This window comes from Pocillopora damicornis, chromosome 11 (genome assembly GCF_964200805.1).
Source record: "Pocillopora damicornis chromosome 11, jaPocDami1.2, whole genome shotgun sequence".
Taxonomy (NCBI): domain Eukaryota; kingdom Metazoa; phylum Cnidaria; class Anthozoa; order Scleractinia; family Pocilloporidae; genus Pocillopora; species Pocillopora damicornis.
In genome coordinates, this window is record NC_142680.1 from 15,405,729 (window position 1) to 15,420,077 (window position 14,349).

The 14,349-nt window shown below is 37.1% G+C and overlaps 3 protein-coding genes across 3 annotated transcripts; 1 reads left to right on the forward strand and 2 right to left on the reverse strand.

The window, feature by feature from the left end:
• Nucleotides 1-3,523: 3,523 nt before the first annotated feature.
• On the forward strand, nucleotides 3,524-4,643 carry LOC149037767 (uncharacterized; the record flags this gene model as incomplete). Its single annotated transcript, XM_089186389.1, has 1 exon — nucleotides 3,524-4,643. A coding segment is annotated over exon 1 (837 nt), but the record flags the coding sequence as incomplete, so codon positions are not given.
• Nucleotide 4,644: 1 nt separating this feature from the next.
• On the reverse strand, nucleotides 4,645-5,979 carry LOC149037768 (uncharacterized; the record flags this gene model as incomplete). The annotated part of the gene is made up of 2 exons (XM_089187402.1): nucleotides 5,729-5,979; nucleotides 4,645-5,487 (listed from the first exon to the last, which is right to left on the reverse strand). Coding segments are annotated over exons 1-2 (1,017 nt in total), but the record flags the coding sequence as incomplete, so codon positions are not given.
• Nucleotides 5,980-6,737: 758 nt separating this feature from the next.
• Nucleotides 6,738-14,042, reverse strand: LOC149037769 (uncharacterized). Its single transcript, XM_089186390.1, has 3 exons — nucleotides 13,877-14,042; nucleotides 7,468-7,632; nucleotides 6,738-6,999 (listed from the first exon to the last, which is right to left on the reverse strand). Exons 1-3 carry the CDS (start codon nucleotides 14,040-14,042, stop codon nucleotides 6,875-6,877), a joined length of 456 nt encoding a protein of 151 aa, XP_089042516.1. The 3' UTR covers nucleotides 6,738-6,874.
• Nucleotides 14,043-14,349: the final 307 nt, after the last annotated feature.

A 14,349-nucleotide genomic window follows, 5' to 3' on the forward strand; every position in this document is an offset into this window, starting at 1 on the left:
AATAAGTCAGGGAAATGGAAAACTTGTGGCATATACACCATGTTTGAAATGCTATGACCATAGTAAGCTAACAGGATTGAGGAGGATGTAAGTAGGAATAGGCTCTCTTGTCTGTATCGATAATTTGCTAATCAATCCTGTTGGCAATGTTTTAATGAGGTTGGGCTGTCAGGGCAAAGGAACTGAGGATTTTAGTAGGAAGTGACTTTTTTTCAAACCTGGAAACTATCTGATCTTGAAAGCCATACTTGTGCCCAGTAACTCATTCTTATTCTGATAAACTAGTTTGAAGAAGGATACAATATTTTATGACAAAGACTTGAATCATAGGTTGTGCAAAAAAACTTTAATTTGACTTTACTTTTATAGCCAATACCAATCCCTTCACATGGTGAAATGTTAGGAGGATCAGAGAAAAAATAATGTGCCATACATCTGCAAGATTCAATGTGAATATTTTAATTTCAAGAATATTAACTGATACTAGGAGATCTAATACTATTAAAAAAATAATAAAATTTGGTTGAAAAATTAGAATTCAGCACAGGCTGGATAAACAGAATTCTTAGAAAAAGAAATGTGTACTAATGGAAAAGCTTCGCAAACTTTTTTTTACAACACCTGCTTGTACCTATACAGCATGTAGCAAAGTCTTTTGAAGTAGTCATAATCCCAGTTTCATATATTGAAAACACATGCACATGCAGATTTCCTGTAAGCCTATAGTTTAAGCCTATGATGACTTTGAAATTTTGATGCCCCCCTCAAAAGGAGAACAAATAAATTTCATGTTTTTATACGTTCAGTTCAGGTTGGTGAGGTAAAATTGAGTCAAGCATTCAAGATGTAAAATGACAGGTTCAAGAAATTTTTACAACTAATTTTTAAGGTTAGCCTACCTGGAACAATCAACTTCATGTAAATATTAGACTAGGTTTGTACTGATGATGCCCAACAGAACTATTCTTAGTCAGAGGACAGGCTTTCCTTTCTTCATTTAAAGAAATAATGATGTTATCATCTTTTTACATGCTCAGTGGAAAGTGAGAGTGAATGAGACTGATGGTGACTATGTTATTTGAATTAATATCCAGAGCCAGGATAAAAAGTCAGACATGGTCTTAACCTATTAAGCTAAAGCTTTAAATTCTTGCTTTGTGATTATGTGGATGTCAGTTACTAGTAATTTAACTTTCATGCATCAAAATACAAAAAATGTTCTCTTCATCTATGTGCCCTAAACATTACAGGGGAGGAGGCAGGTCAAATTAAAAATATGAATTAAAATAAGAGGGCCCCCATTTATTTCAGTCCTAATTAAAGGAGGATCCTTGTTTTTCCAGATTCCCACCATTTTAAATTCACATATCTTATGACCAATTCCTTATTTTGATGTTCAGTTTGGGTAGGACCATTGGTAAGAAACACCATGCATTAATGAAAGCTTGAGCTAGTGTATTTAATGCAATCTAAATAATAATATTACATGTTACAGTATGGTAACTTACACAGCAAAATTATATAATCACACAATTCTATCAGCTTTAAAAACTCCTGTATCCCCACTTTCAAAGAAAAGCATTTCCCATGAAAATTTAAGAATTAAAGACATACCGGTAAGCTACCAGCAACAGGTTTTTCCACTGCAAGCGTTTCATAACATCAGACTCTTGTCACATTTTTTTGTTACATTTGAAAACATAAGAAAATATTAATCATTACAATATGATGAAATCCCCCATTTTAACCCTTTAACTCCCATGAGTGACCAAGACAGAATTTTTCCTTACAATATCAAAACAATATCAAGCAGACAAGTTATGAGAATAAAGAAAATTATAAAATAATTCAAATAGTACATGCGCTCTGATTGGCCATAAAACCATTTTACATGAGTGTATGTAAACACGGTTTTCATACTGAATCTTCTCACGGAGTTCTCACTGCTATTTATTTAGCAGTAACTCAGTTTCTTTAAGTTTGTTTTGAGTACAATAATGGAAGAAGAAGATTTTCCTAATTTTTCTTTGGAATTTAAATTTCCCAGTATTCAAGAAATGGCTGAAGAGCCAAATGAACAACAACAACAAGCACGTTGCTTTCCTTCGTTGCATGAAGAGGCTCTTTCATTAGTTATTTTATAAAAGAAATGTAAAATGGTTTCCGTGTTTACATAGCCTGATGTAAACACTTGGGAGGTTGAGAGAACACTTGATAAACTGGAAACCACTCCGCTTCGCTTATCCTATGCTTATCTCATGTTCTCCCAACTTCCCGTGTGTTTATATCAGGCTATGTAAACACAGAAACCATTTTACATTTCTTCAATATCAGTTGGGGGATTATAAGATGATCCAATACTAAATCCTCTAAACTAACATCACAAGAACTGTATGGGAGATAGTAAGGAGAATTACTGGTGAGATCTTGGGAGTTAAAGGGTTAAGTCCCACTGGTGTCCAAGACAGAATTTCTCCTTTCATTATTAGTATGATATGAAGCAGACAAGTAATGAGAATTAAGAAAAATATCAATAAGGGGATTATTGGTTGATCCAATTTCAAATTCTCCCAACTAACATCACATAAATTGTATGGTAGACAGTAAGGAGGATTTCTCATGAAATTTTGGGAGTTAAGGGGTTAAGACACATATGGTAATCAAGTGTACCAGAAAGACAGCAAAAAGATATAACATTAAATGTTCTTATGTAGAATGAAGTTTCAAACTCATTGAAATTAAGTTGACTTCATGATTCATATTTTAGTTAAAGAAATGTGCCATATCTCTTTACAAGGATGAAAAGGGAATGCCATTTATGAATTTTAAAATAGTAAATGCCACAAACATGGGGATGGAATTTAAAAAACTATTAAAATATGGCATAGCTATAGAGTCCTAAAGTGTGACGTCACGTTGCCATGGGGCTAAAATTTCTGTTCTAAACAATCGAGCGCGTCCTACTGATAACCTATGCGTTGCTGAGGTCAAGTGTGTAATCATCGCTTGGAACGGTTCAAAGAAGCTTAGAATAAGGTTCAGTTACATTGTTATTAACGCTGTAGGTCAAAAAAATCTAAAACTGAGAAACGAAGGCGATCGAAACGATTAAAATGGTGCACTGCTTTGCGCCTGATTGCAACCATCACTCGGAAAGTCACACGTGTAGCTTCTTCGGATTCCCTAGCAAGGAAAAAAAGCTGAAGGAATATAGAAGATGGATTCACCTACTGAGGTTAGTAAGAGTTTTATTTCAATACTTTTTCTGTCCAGGAGAAAAGTATGCTTACGCAATTTATTGCGGTTGTGGAGTCGCCATCTTTGTTATGAAACTGATTAAGCTTATATAAATCTTACTGATTTTTAGACTCCTTTTTCTTGTACTCCAACTTCAAAATCGGTTCCCTAGAAGCCACGAGCCAACATTTGACTCAATGACGGAAATCAGTTGTGAGAGCTTTTGGTGTGGTTGTTGATACTTAATGGTCACCCTGCAGTGTTAAAAAAGGCAGATAGAGAACTGTCTTCTTAATTAGAAATTTTTATAAGATAGAAGCTGCAAGATAAAAATCCTCCGCTAATAGCACAGTAATCAGAAAGAATTATAAAGCTGAAATTATCCTTTTTGCTATAGGAGAGAAGACAGAGAGCCAGGAAAACATTCCAGAGTCTGTAGTTGCCATTTCAGAGAAGGAAAAAAAAGTAATGGTCCTGAGATTTTCAAGAGGAACCAAGACAAACTTTTCCCAGCAGAAGAAGCAAAGCCAAAAAAGAAAAAAATCGAATCACAACAGACCCTACAAGAAATGATAGAAGCTGCAAGGAAGAAAGAAGAACTTGAACAAGGCACCTCTGGCAGCGTGGAGAGACTTGAATCAACAAGAAAAGAAGTTATACTGGAAGCAGAGTTGGAGCAGGCAAAAAGGGAAATGATTGATCAAAGAGAAAAAAATTACTATGTGCAAAAACATTACACAGTTTCGAAAATGAGTGAGGAGGTTTTGAAGATGGAAACTGGGCTGCCAACAAAGGAAGTTTTTCAAATTGTTGTCAACTATGCAGCTAGGTTTAAACAATCCATCAATTACTTTGCTGGCTGGAGAGTGCAATCAATCAGTTTTGAAGAACAAATATTTATAACATTAATGAAAGTCAGACAGAATTACACAAATCTTCACCTTGCACAGTTATTCAATTGCAGTGTATCTACAATAGCAAATATTGTAACAACTTTCATTCATGTCTTACACTCAATTCTATTTATTGACCTCATGGCATCCATCCCATCTAGGGATAAGAACAAGCTGTGTGCCCCATCATCTTTTAGTCAGTTTGGTTCATGTAGAGTAGTGATAGATTGTACAGACATAGAGATTGCCACACCTGGGCTTATGAGCCAGCAGAATGCTACGTATTCAAATTATAGGGGAATGCATTCCTTCAAGGTTATTGTGGGTGTAGCGCCAAATGGTGTTATTACTTATGTCAGCAAACTTTATCCAGGGTCAATATCTGACAAAGCAATTGTGCAGAAATCAGGATTTTTAAATCACCTTACTGCTGGAGATATGGTCTTAGCTGACAAAGGTTTTGTTATACAGGATCTTGTACCAAATGGTGTTTCAGTAAATATACCACCTTCAAGCAGAAATTGGGGGAGATATTCACTGCCTCTTCCATTGTCATATTCCTTTCGGTGTAGGGACACTTGACCTCCAAAACAGAGTCTTCATCCACAATTCCATCTGGGGAAGCACCAAGAATCCCAGAGCCATCCAGCCATAACCCAGTTTCCTGTACAGTTTTTGCAGTTAAATTGGTAAATGCCTTAATCGCTTCTGCCTCGTTGTTTACCCCCCATTGTACTGCCTTAACTCTTGATATGTCATACTCTCCAAGGAGCCGTTTGAGAAGTGAAGGGGTCACTCTTTTGGCATGCAGAACGGATCCAAAATTGCTTGCTGTAAGCCGTCCCCTCCTTGCAAGATGCCAGGTTGGGTTGTCTCGTTGGCCTACAGTTATCTGACTGACTAACAGGATATCTGCTTCTGTGAGTTTGGCTTTCCGAACCAAACAGTCCAATTGTTGCTGTGTACCTCTTGTTTGGATAAACTCCTCTGAGTAGATGATTTCCTCAATTGTTGGCACAGGCAATTTGGCTTGGGGAGCAGGCTCTGGGCACATGAGCCAGCAAAGACCAGTGAACCTCCCATATGCCTTTAAGCTTCCATATAGTGCCTGACGATCTTCTGTGTTGGGAGATCGAGTAATCGCCACATAATTCTTTGGCAGAGGGAACAGTTCTTCGACTGCCTGTAAAGACAGTGAGGTATTAGACTTCTTTTTCCTCCACTGACATTCAATATCTGTGCGGCTTAAGTTGTGAATCCCATTTATAAAAAGAGCCGCCGCGTGACTGCATTTGAATTTTCCCTTTGGACATTCACACTCCGTGGATTTTATGTTGAAGTGGTCATCCAGGTAAATCTAAGTGGTAATTAAGATAAAAGTTCAAACAAGGTGAACTCATAAATGTCTTGGTAACACTATTTCATATGAATCATAATCTGTACGATTTAAGCCTCAGCCTGGCTTTTTTGATGAGGGAAATCGACAAGATCGAAAATATATATTTCTAAATTGGGGGAGTAGATAACAAGAAGGTACTTAAAAGATATTTAAAAATATTCCTTAGGCTTCTTAATGCGATTGGTGGCTCTAAACTCACCGTGACTCGATAGACCTTTTTCTTCATACTTGCTTGAACCTCACCGCGTAAAATACCCTGATGGTAAGAAAATGACTCAATGTGTTCAGATCTGTAATGATTTTCTCCTCGTTCGATTGACTTCTTTTCTTCAGCGAAGAAAGATATCAGTGCAGCGATTGAAAGCGACGCCATTTTGGCTCTGAGCACGTTTGTTTAGAACAGAAAATTCTGCTCCCATGGTAACGTGACGTAACGGCTTTAGAACTCTATTCACTGAGGTTTTAATCAGTAGCTGTCATGGTCACACAGAGATATAAAATTCCATCTGGAATGACCCTTGCGAAATGGCTTTTGGAATTCCTAGGAATTCCTAGGAAAATCCTAGGAATTCCTAGGAATTTATTCCTAGGAATTCCTAGGAATAAAGGTGTGAATTTTCACGGTAAATTCGGACTGGGAATTCCTAGGAATTCCTAGGAATTCCCAACCATAACAACTCTGGTTCTAAAAACCTAGAAATTCCTAGAAATTCCCAGAAATTCCCAGAAATTCCCAGAAATTCCAAGTTTATAGCCAACAGGACTTGGAATTCCTAGGAATTCCTAGGAATTCCAACTCAGAGAACCAATGACTTTCCCTGAAAAGTTGTAAATCTAAAAAATTCCTAGGAATTTCTGGGAATTTTTGGGAATTTTTAGGAATGTTTAAGAATTACTGGGAATTTTAAGCAAAAATTTGAGGCTTATGATATAAAATAAATACTTTAAATTAAAAAAAAACCCAGCTAAAATTCAAGTATTCAATGAAATTTATTTAAAAGCTTGATTAAGGTGTACATGTAAAATATTTTTGATTAATTATTAACATCAATGTGTGGTAATATTAGGATGGAATTTGATTTATTTTTCTTTTCTTGAAAACTTCATACAGATTAATCCTCAATTACAGCTATTCATATAAAATAGTTCTAATCAATCATTAAATTTGGTTTGACACAAATTGTGAATAAAATCTGTTGATTCTTTTCCAAAAAATACAATATCCTAAGTTATATTTATATAGTTATATTCTTGGGAGTGAAGGGGCTAATTACAGACAAATAAAATTGATTTTTTTGATTAAAATCTTGTTATAACTGTAACAATAAATTAGAATGAAGTTATCCTAAACTGCAAACTTAGCTGCTGTTTGTACTGTTTGTATTTTTTTTCCTGGACTCACAATGAGTTGGCCTTGAATGAGGTTGTCAAAAAGAACCTTGACCATTTTGTAACTGGATTCCTTGACATCTGAATTTGAAAACAAAATAATATATTAAAATATGTATGTTTAAAGCTCAGACCAGGCTTTTAAGATGGCTATGAGGAAAAGGGCATTCATTGGATTCTCAAATTGAGAAATCTCTGTTATATTGAGTGACTTTTATATTGGAGTTAGTACATCTCTCTCATGGATTTTACTAAAAAAGGGCTAAATACATTATTTTGTTTTTACCAAGGAGGGCTTCTTTATGTTCTAAGGTTTGTTATGAATCTTGAATGTTCCCAAACGTGACTAGAGGAATCTTGAAACCTTACTGATAGGTTTATTTCATTGTAAAGCATAAGCTAAGAAACTGCGGCATGCAAGTGACCGATTCGATTCTCAGAATTATTCTAGTTTCAGTTGCGCCGAGCGTTATGTAAGCTTAATTCAACCCGCTACATCTATTCTTTTATAAGATTTTGATCACAACGAATATCGCAATTTTTACTCACCACAAACTTTCAAAATCGTAGCTTTACAGATGGCCACTCGACCCTTGTTTGTACCGGTCCATATGTCAACTGTTGTCCCTACTTTTAACTCCACGGCGCCAACGACTTTCTTTTCTTTTACAACACTCACGCTATTCTCGTTTTCCCATTGAACCAGAATAAAAGCTATCTTAAGAAATGTTATATTAAGCAAAACAGTTGAGAAAAGCGATCAACCGATGAAAAGTACATTCAAAGATGAGCGCCAAATGGAGTCTTCTTTGTTTCCGATCACCGGCATGATCACGTGGATCTTTTAGGACTTGTCATTGGCTAGCAAAGTGAATCCGCTGGCTTGCCGATTGCAGTGTTAAGAGAAGCGCCCAACTTTATTTTGACTTCTCCGACCGGTTCTCTGCTTCTAGAAGATGGATAGCTTGGTGATATAAATAAAAATGTGAGCTCACTCTATGTAGAAATAATCGACAAGAATCGATCGTATTACAAATGCACGATTTGTGGCCGAAAGTTGTCGAGGAAACAAAGACTCGAAACTCACTTGAGTTGTGTTAATGGCAAAGGTGAGAAATAACACAAGCCAATCACAGTTTTGAATGCGACTACAAATCGTCTTTTACCCTCATATTTATAAAAGAAGGATACCACATTCGGAAGTGTAAGAGATACATAGATGATCCCAGTGTACCAGTACCTAAATCTACAAAGCTTGACCGTAGCAAGCGTTCAGCAACACGTTCCAACGCCGCCATCTCGATTCCTCAGTCAGTCGTTTCCACTGAACTTAAAGCAGTATTGACAACAGAGTAGAGTGCGTCTTACAAAGGAGAAACATTTGTACAAGAGACAGGAGTAGCTATATGCGATTACAGAGGTGCGTTGGAACTCTGGTCCACAAATAGTTATGCACTGCCCGAAGTATAAAACAATTTTGTTGATAGCTGACAGACAGAGAAGAACAACAAGTAAACTTAAGAGCTGTTATTACTGAAGTGTGACTAGCACTTTTCATTTTTATATAAAGAAGGACTTGTAATTTGTACCAAAAATAAAAAGATGTAATATTTTTTTGGGAGATCCAGTGATTGGGACATTTAAGAAATTAAGTTATGAAAGGAAACTTGGTTGGTACTTCTCACTACTAACAAGTCTTGTTGACAAATATTTTCAGATCAGAGTTTCAAATAAAGTAAATTGAAGACGTCATATAAAAGGTGTTTTTCCTCAAAGGGTACATTGACTACCTCTGTCTTGTCTGCATGCCAAATGTTTGCAAAGTGTGTGGATGATCCACAAGTATTGGAACTCTTACAAAAATGTTTTGTAAGAATAAAAACAGCAAAACAAATTACAGCAATTAGTCATGAAAATAGAGCAAAAAACTGAAAAAAAGCAGCAATAACAATCATGAAAAAAGAAAGATTAATTAGGTGTTGAATTTGTTTGTCTAAGGCATGAAATTTCTACTAAAAGTATTGTCAACAAAAAGTCTCTGACAGCGTTTGAGGCAACTGAGCTTGACTGTTCCAAGGTTTTCTAACAAAGGCAACCAGTAATGTAGGTTAGGGAAGTAAGATAACAATGTAATTATTGTTAATTATTGTGGAAGTTGGCAATTTCCATTTAACATAACTGACAGCTGGTTCATGAGAAAATCCATATTAATGTAAAGATTTACTAAAACTTAGTTTGAGTAATAAATTTCATGATCTTTAAGTTATAAACATGTACATGTATGTATATCTCTTGGTAAGTTTTGTATAGCATACCTTTTATTGAGCCAAAGTTTTAAGCCTCTGAAATTACTCCTTTTCTTAAAACCTTCACTTTCAAGGTATTGAGAATTTCTTAGAATTTATGTGGACCTCAGGGTATTAAAATTGCCTCAAATTCAATTCCCAGCAATTACCAAGAGTTCCACACTTCTTAAATTATGAGTAGTTTGTAAAGCTGAGAATTCTTAGGAATTCCTAGGGATTCCAAGTCCTCACAAAACTGGAGTCTTCCTAATTCCCAGAAATTCCCAGTAATTCCAAGCTTTTTAAATCAGAGTTAATTTGTATAGATGGGAATTTTTGAGAATTCCTAGGAATTCCTAGGAATTCCTAGGAATTCCCAGAAATTCCCAGAAAACTGGGAATTCAGTTTGCAAGGGTCATTTGCATAATTGGGAATTTTTGAGAATTCCTAGGAATTCCTAGGAATTCCTAGGAATTCCCAGAAAACTGGGAATTCAGTTCGCAAGGGGAGAACTCTGCAAGACTTCTGTTTTATCTTGAATTAAAACATAAAATTCAATTATTTGCAGGCAGGTTAAGGAGGAAATTAAAGGAATGGATACATGTTAAATAAAAAGAAACCCCTTACAGTAAAATAAAGCAGAAGCATATTGCTTACATGTCTATGCTTCTGAATACAGCTATAATAGATATTTTTTTAAGTAATTAATTATCTACACATGTAAATCGAGTGCAATAGATGGTCATAAAAGCAATTTTATTCTAACCTTCCTACTTTAAGGGTGCCTTGTGATTCAAATAAATCAAGTTCAGTACCTCCAGAATCACAAGCCGGGCTTTCGGGGCTACAAAATAATAAAATAATCAACGAGTTATGTCAGGCCTATTTATCGAGAGTTTAAGTATAGTTTTCTAAAATCGTATGAAAGTTTAAAATGTGCTTCACTTGTGCTGTATATACAGATTTGTCCTTCATAATCACTGATGAAATTCCGCGGGTGTGACTCGATTACTTAAAAAGAGAACATCCAAGCAGGTCACAGAAATAGTTCGCTAATTGTAAACCCTTAATATGTTGACAAAATTTCCCTACATTATGGTGCCGATACGAATCTATCATTCATAATCGCCTATGAAATTCCGAGAATGAACCTCAACGAATTTAACAGAAAATATCCAGAGAGGTTACAGAAACAGACTCCCACAAACTGCTCTTGAATTCGAAAACTGTAAACAACAATTATTTACGCTAACCATGTGCTTACCAGCGCGCTTGTGAGGTCAAATTGCCAGAACCCCGTTTAATTGCTCGATCACAGCTCGGACGCCTCTTGCAAAATGGGATGACTACCAATTTTAGAGATTAATTCTTCAGTTTCCAGGATAAGGAAAAAAATATCGTATCGAAGCATGTTCATCATAACGCCCCGAGATGTTGAGCGAAGAGAAAGTGGCTCCATGTTTTGTGAGATAAACTATTTCCTGAAGTTCGAACGAATCGAATAGAGAGCATGAAAACATAACGCCGAAAAGTACGACAGCCAGACAATTAAATTCACTCATTCCGCTATAGAACCAACTCCATTTTGCCCGTGAATTTGTTTGTACCACATATTTGTGGTTTGTAATTTGATTCTCAGATGTTTGACGGGTTCTCACATGACAGTATTATCAAAATCAAATTACCGCGTCAGACTTAACGTAAACATGGACATCGCTGACTCAATCTCAATCTATTTCAATTTTGGGAAACGCCATTACTTCGTTCTTAAGGTAAAACAACACCTCTTCGGCAAAGCACGAATTTTTCAAATGAATAGAATAAACCCTGCGGTAATTAACTAAAGAGAAAAAAAAAGGTAGAAACTTGCGCTCGCCGTTCGCCTTAATTTGAAAAATTTCTAGGCAAAACAAAATACGTAAGATAACTTCTTTTCCCATAACACCACGACTGTATTAAACTTTTAAACGAAAGGACAAGGAATAACTTAAAGAATACGAACACTATGAAATATTATTCGAGCGATGAACGGGCGTGAGGGTTTTTAGGCGATGAATGTCAGAGTCAATGTTTAACCGAAACGTGATCAGTTAAATTAAAAGCTGAACTAGTATCAAACGACGATTGGTAAAAAAAGTTTGAATTTGTTCTGGGTCTTAGCGTAAGAGAAAACCCAGATAAGACACGACTTACCTCTTCTTTCGCAGATCCTTTATAGTTCACTTCCCTTTGTTGATGACCTCTTTCAGTCTGTTTTCAGGAGCGACTTTGTATTTCCTTCTCGCGTTGCTCTTCGCTAGATACTCGCCTTTTTACTTATGCCCTTTACTGTTCTCTTTCGCGTTCCTTTCGCCGTATTCTGCCTATTTTGGCGTCCCTTCTAACTTTCTTGCGCGATTTTCTGGACTCGCTTCAATCGCGCCATTACCCTCTCCCTCTCCCTCTCCCTCGCCCTTCCATTACGTAATGGCTAAGGTAGTGCCCGTGGTACAGTTGGCCGCGCATGCTAAAAGTAGCACCTTGTACGGTCGTACGGTCGTACGGTCGTACAACCAAATTTTTTCGGCCTGATGGGTTACTACTATTTCGTATAGTTATGGGGCTACCCTGGAGCTTCGCTATTAACAGTACTAAGAGGAAGGAAACATTGGATGCATACGAAACAGCATAAGAATTTTTATTTTGATCGGCATGTTTCGTTGCCGCAATTCCCTTTCTAACAAAGCGTGGTGAACGGCTCAATTTTTACGATGTTTGTCTCAGCGTGAAATATACAACTTTGTCTGGTCAAACTGACGCGCTTCTTTACTCATAGTCATGGGAAATCCGTACTATCAAGCACCGACTTCAATTTGAACGCGTGAGAAGGCTTTACAAACGATATTAAACAGGATTTGGCGGAAAATAATTCATAATTAAAGGTAGTACGTACGTGCATATACATAAAAAGGGTAATGTGACAGCGAGTACACAAACTTGCTTGTCTCACGCTTGAGTAAATACGAAGAAAGCTGAATACTGTAAACAAAAATACTCCCTCTACCACGCTTCAAATTTCGAAACTTTATACTCGTTTACGTTTCCAAAAAGGTTTTAAAACATTTCTTGGCTGCGTTATATTGTTTGATGAGAAATGTTCACCATAACATGACCGCGACTTTTACTTCAGTTGGACGATCAATAGGCATGATATTTCCTATAAAATTCGAGTTCTTCGGTGAAAAATCGCCCGCAAGTGTGCTAAAAAGTTCCGGCTGCCGCCGGCAGCCGGCTGTTATTTTGATCCCTACCCTTCTAAACGTGTTCAGAGCTCAAGATTTGATTCCCCAGTGGCGGATGCAGACCTCTTGAAAAAATAAGGGGCCAAAAATTTCATTTCCCCTTCGGGCCTCCGGTATTTTCCCCATTAGGAGGCGGGGGGAGTGGTTCTCAAGGCCCCATTTTACCATGGATACTCTCAGGATCCATGTTTTGCAATACATGTGCCCTTGTTAGATAAAAATTATAGGCTGCCACCCAGTTGTGAACTCAGTTTAGAAACGACTTTCTTTAAAAGTGGCAACAATCGTCGTCAAGGAAGCTTGGATGTACAATTCAATAAACTCCCATCCTCTACTTAACTCCTTTTTATTGTACTTAAAGTGTAGCAAGCCTCTCTCCCTTTGCAACACAGAATCAATAACCCACCTTAGGGAATTAAGAAATAAAGTAGTGCAAGGTATGAACTAGCTTTGTTTGTTTATTTTTGTTGGTGGTAGCTTTTGTTGCTATAGAGCATGTTTTAGACTTTATAATGTGCCAAATTATTGTCTTAGGTTGGACCAACATGGGGTAGGAAAATGGTGAAGGGATATCTGAACAGCTGTGGTATTGCTGCTGGTGAAAAGCGCGGAAAGCGTACTCCGACATCCGTCAGAAGGAGGTCATCTCGGGTAGATTTCCGATTACGAAATCCGAGCTCGCCCGATGTTGTCTTCGTGATGAAGGCCCTATTTAGCATATTAGACCCGCAAAACAGAGTAGAAACGAACACGTGCTTCGTTTTCGCTCATGACTTCGTATTAGCGTCAAGATATTTGCATTTTTTTCCCTTGCTTACCTATATTACAGACTCCAAAAAATTTTTGCGATGCCTCCTTTTTACGGATGGCCGATTACAAGTACAACATAGTGACACCTCCACGAAATCTGTCAAAAGGAGGATGTTAAAACACCAGAGGTCATCTCGGGTAGATTTCTGATGACGAAATCCGAGCTCGCCCGATGTTGTCATGAAGGCCCTTTTTCGCATTTTGGAGCCGCAAAATAGAGTAGACAGGAACACTTACTTCGTTTTCGCTCATGACTTTGTATTAGCGTTAATATATTTGCATTTTTTCCGTTGCTAACCTATATGACAGATTCCACAAAATACATTTGACGCCTCCTTTTCACGGATGGTCTATCACAACTACAACGTAATGACATCTTCACGAAATCTGTCAAAAGGAGGATTTTAAAACACCGGAAATCTTCTGGATTTCTGATGAAATAAATTTAACGCAGTTACGTTCAGAGTTTAAGCGATATATTGTTATTTCTAATATGGTAATTGATTAAAAAATTGTACATTACCTCGATTGGACGGAGATTAAGTTTGAATATAATGTCACTCATGCCCTTTACGCCTAACAGGCATGTAGGGCAGCAACGTGTTCCCTCCACATCTGGCGATCCCCTGCCATGAACTTGATGCCCTCCCAGGTCTTCCCCATCTCCTTTATTTCCTTCTCAACTGTCATTCGCCATGTGATCTTGGGGCGACCCCGCTTGCGTTTCCCTTCTGGCGCCCAATGCATAGCAGTTTTTGCAATGGAAGCTTCTTGGCGGGTGACATGGCCAATCCATGGCCAAATATAATGAATATAATGTAGCAGGCGATATTACTTTTGTCGACAAGGATAATCCGTGACTTGTCTCACCTATTACATTTTCTCTATCTGCGTTGTGCTATGATCATCATTGAAAATATTCTACGATAAAATTTTTTTACAATATTTAGATGAGGATTTTCAATTCTAAACGCAAGAGCGTACTTAGCGAAAGATCTACAGGAAACAGTTTCTCATGAATACATTTTAAAAATTCTTTTAGCTGACTTCTACA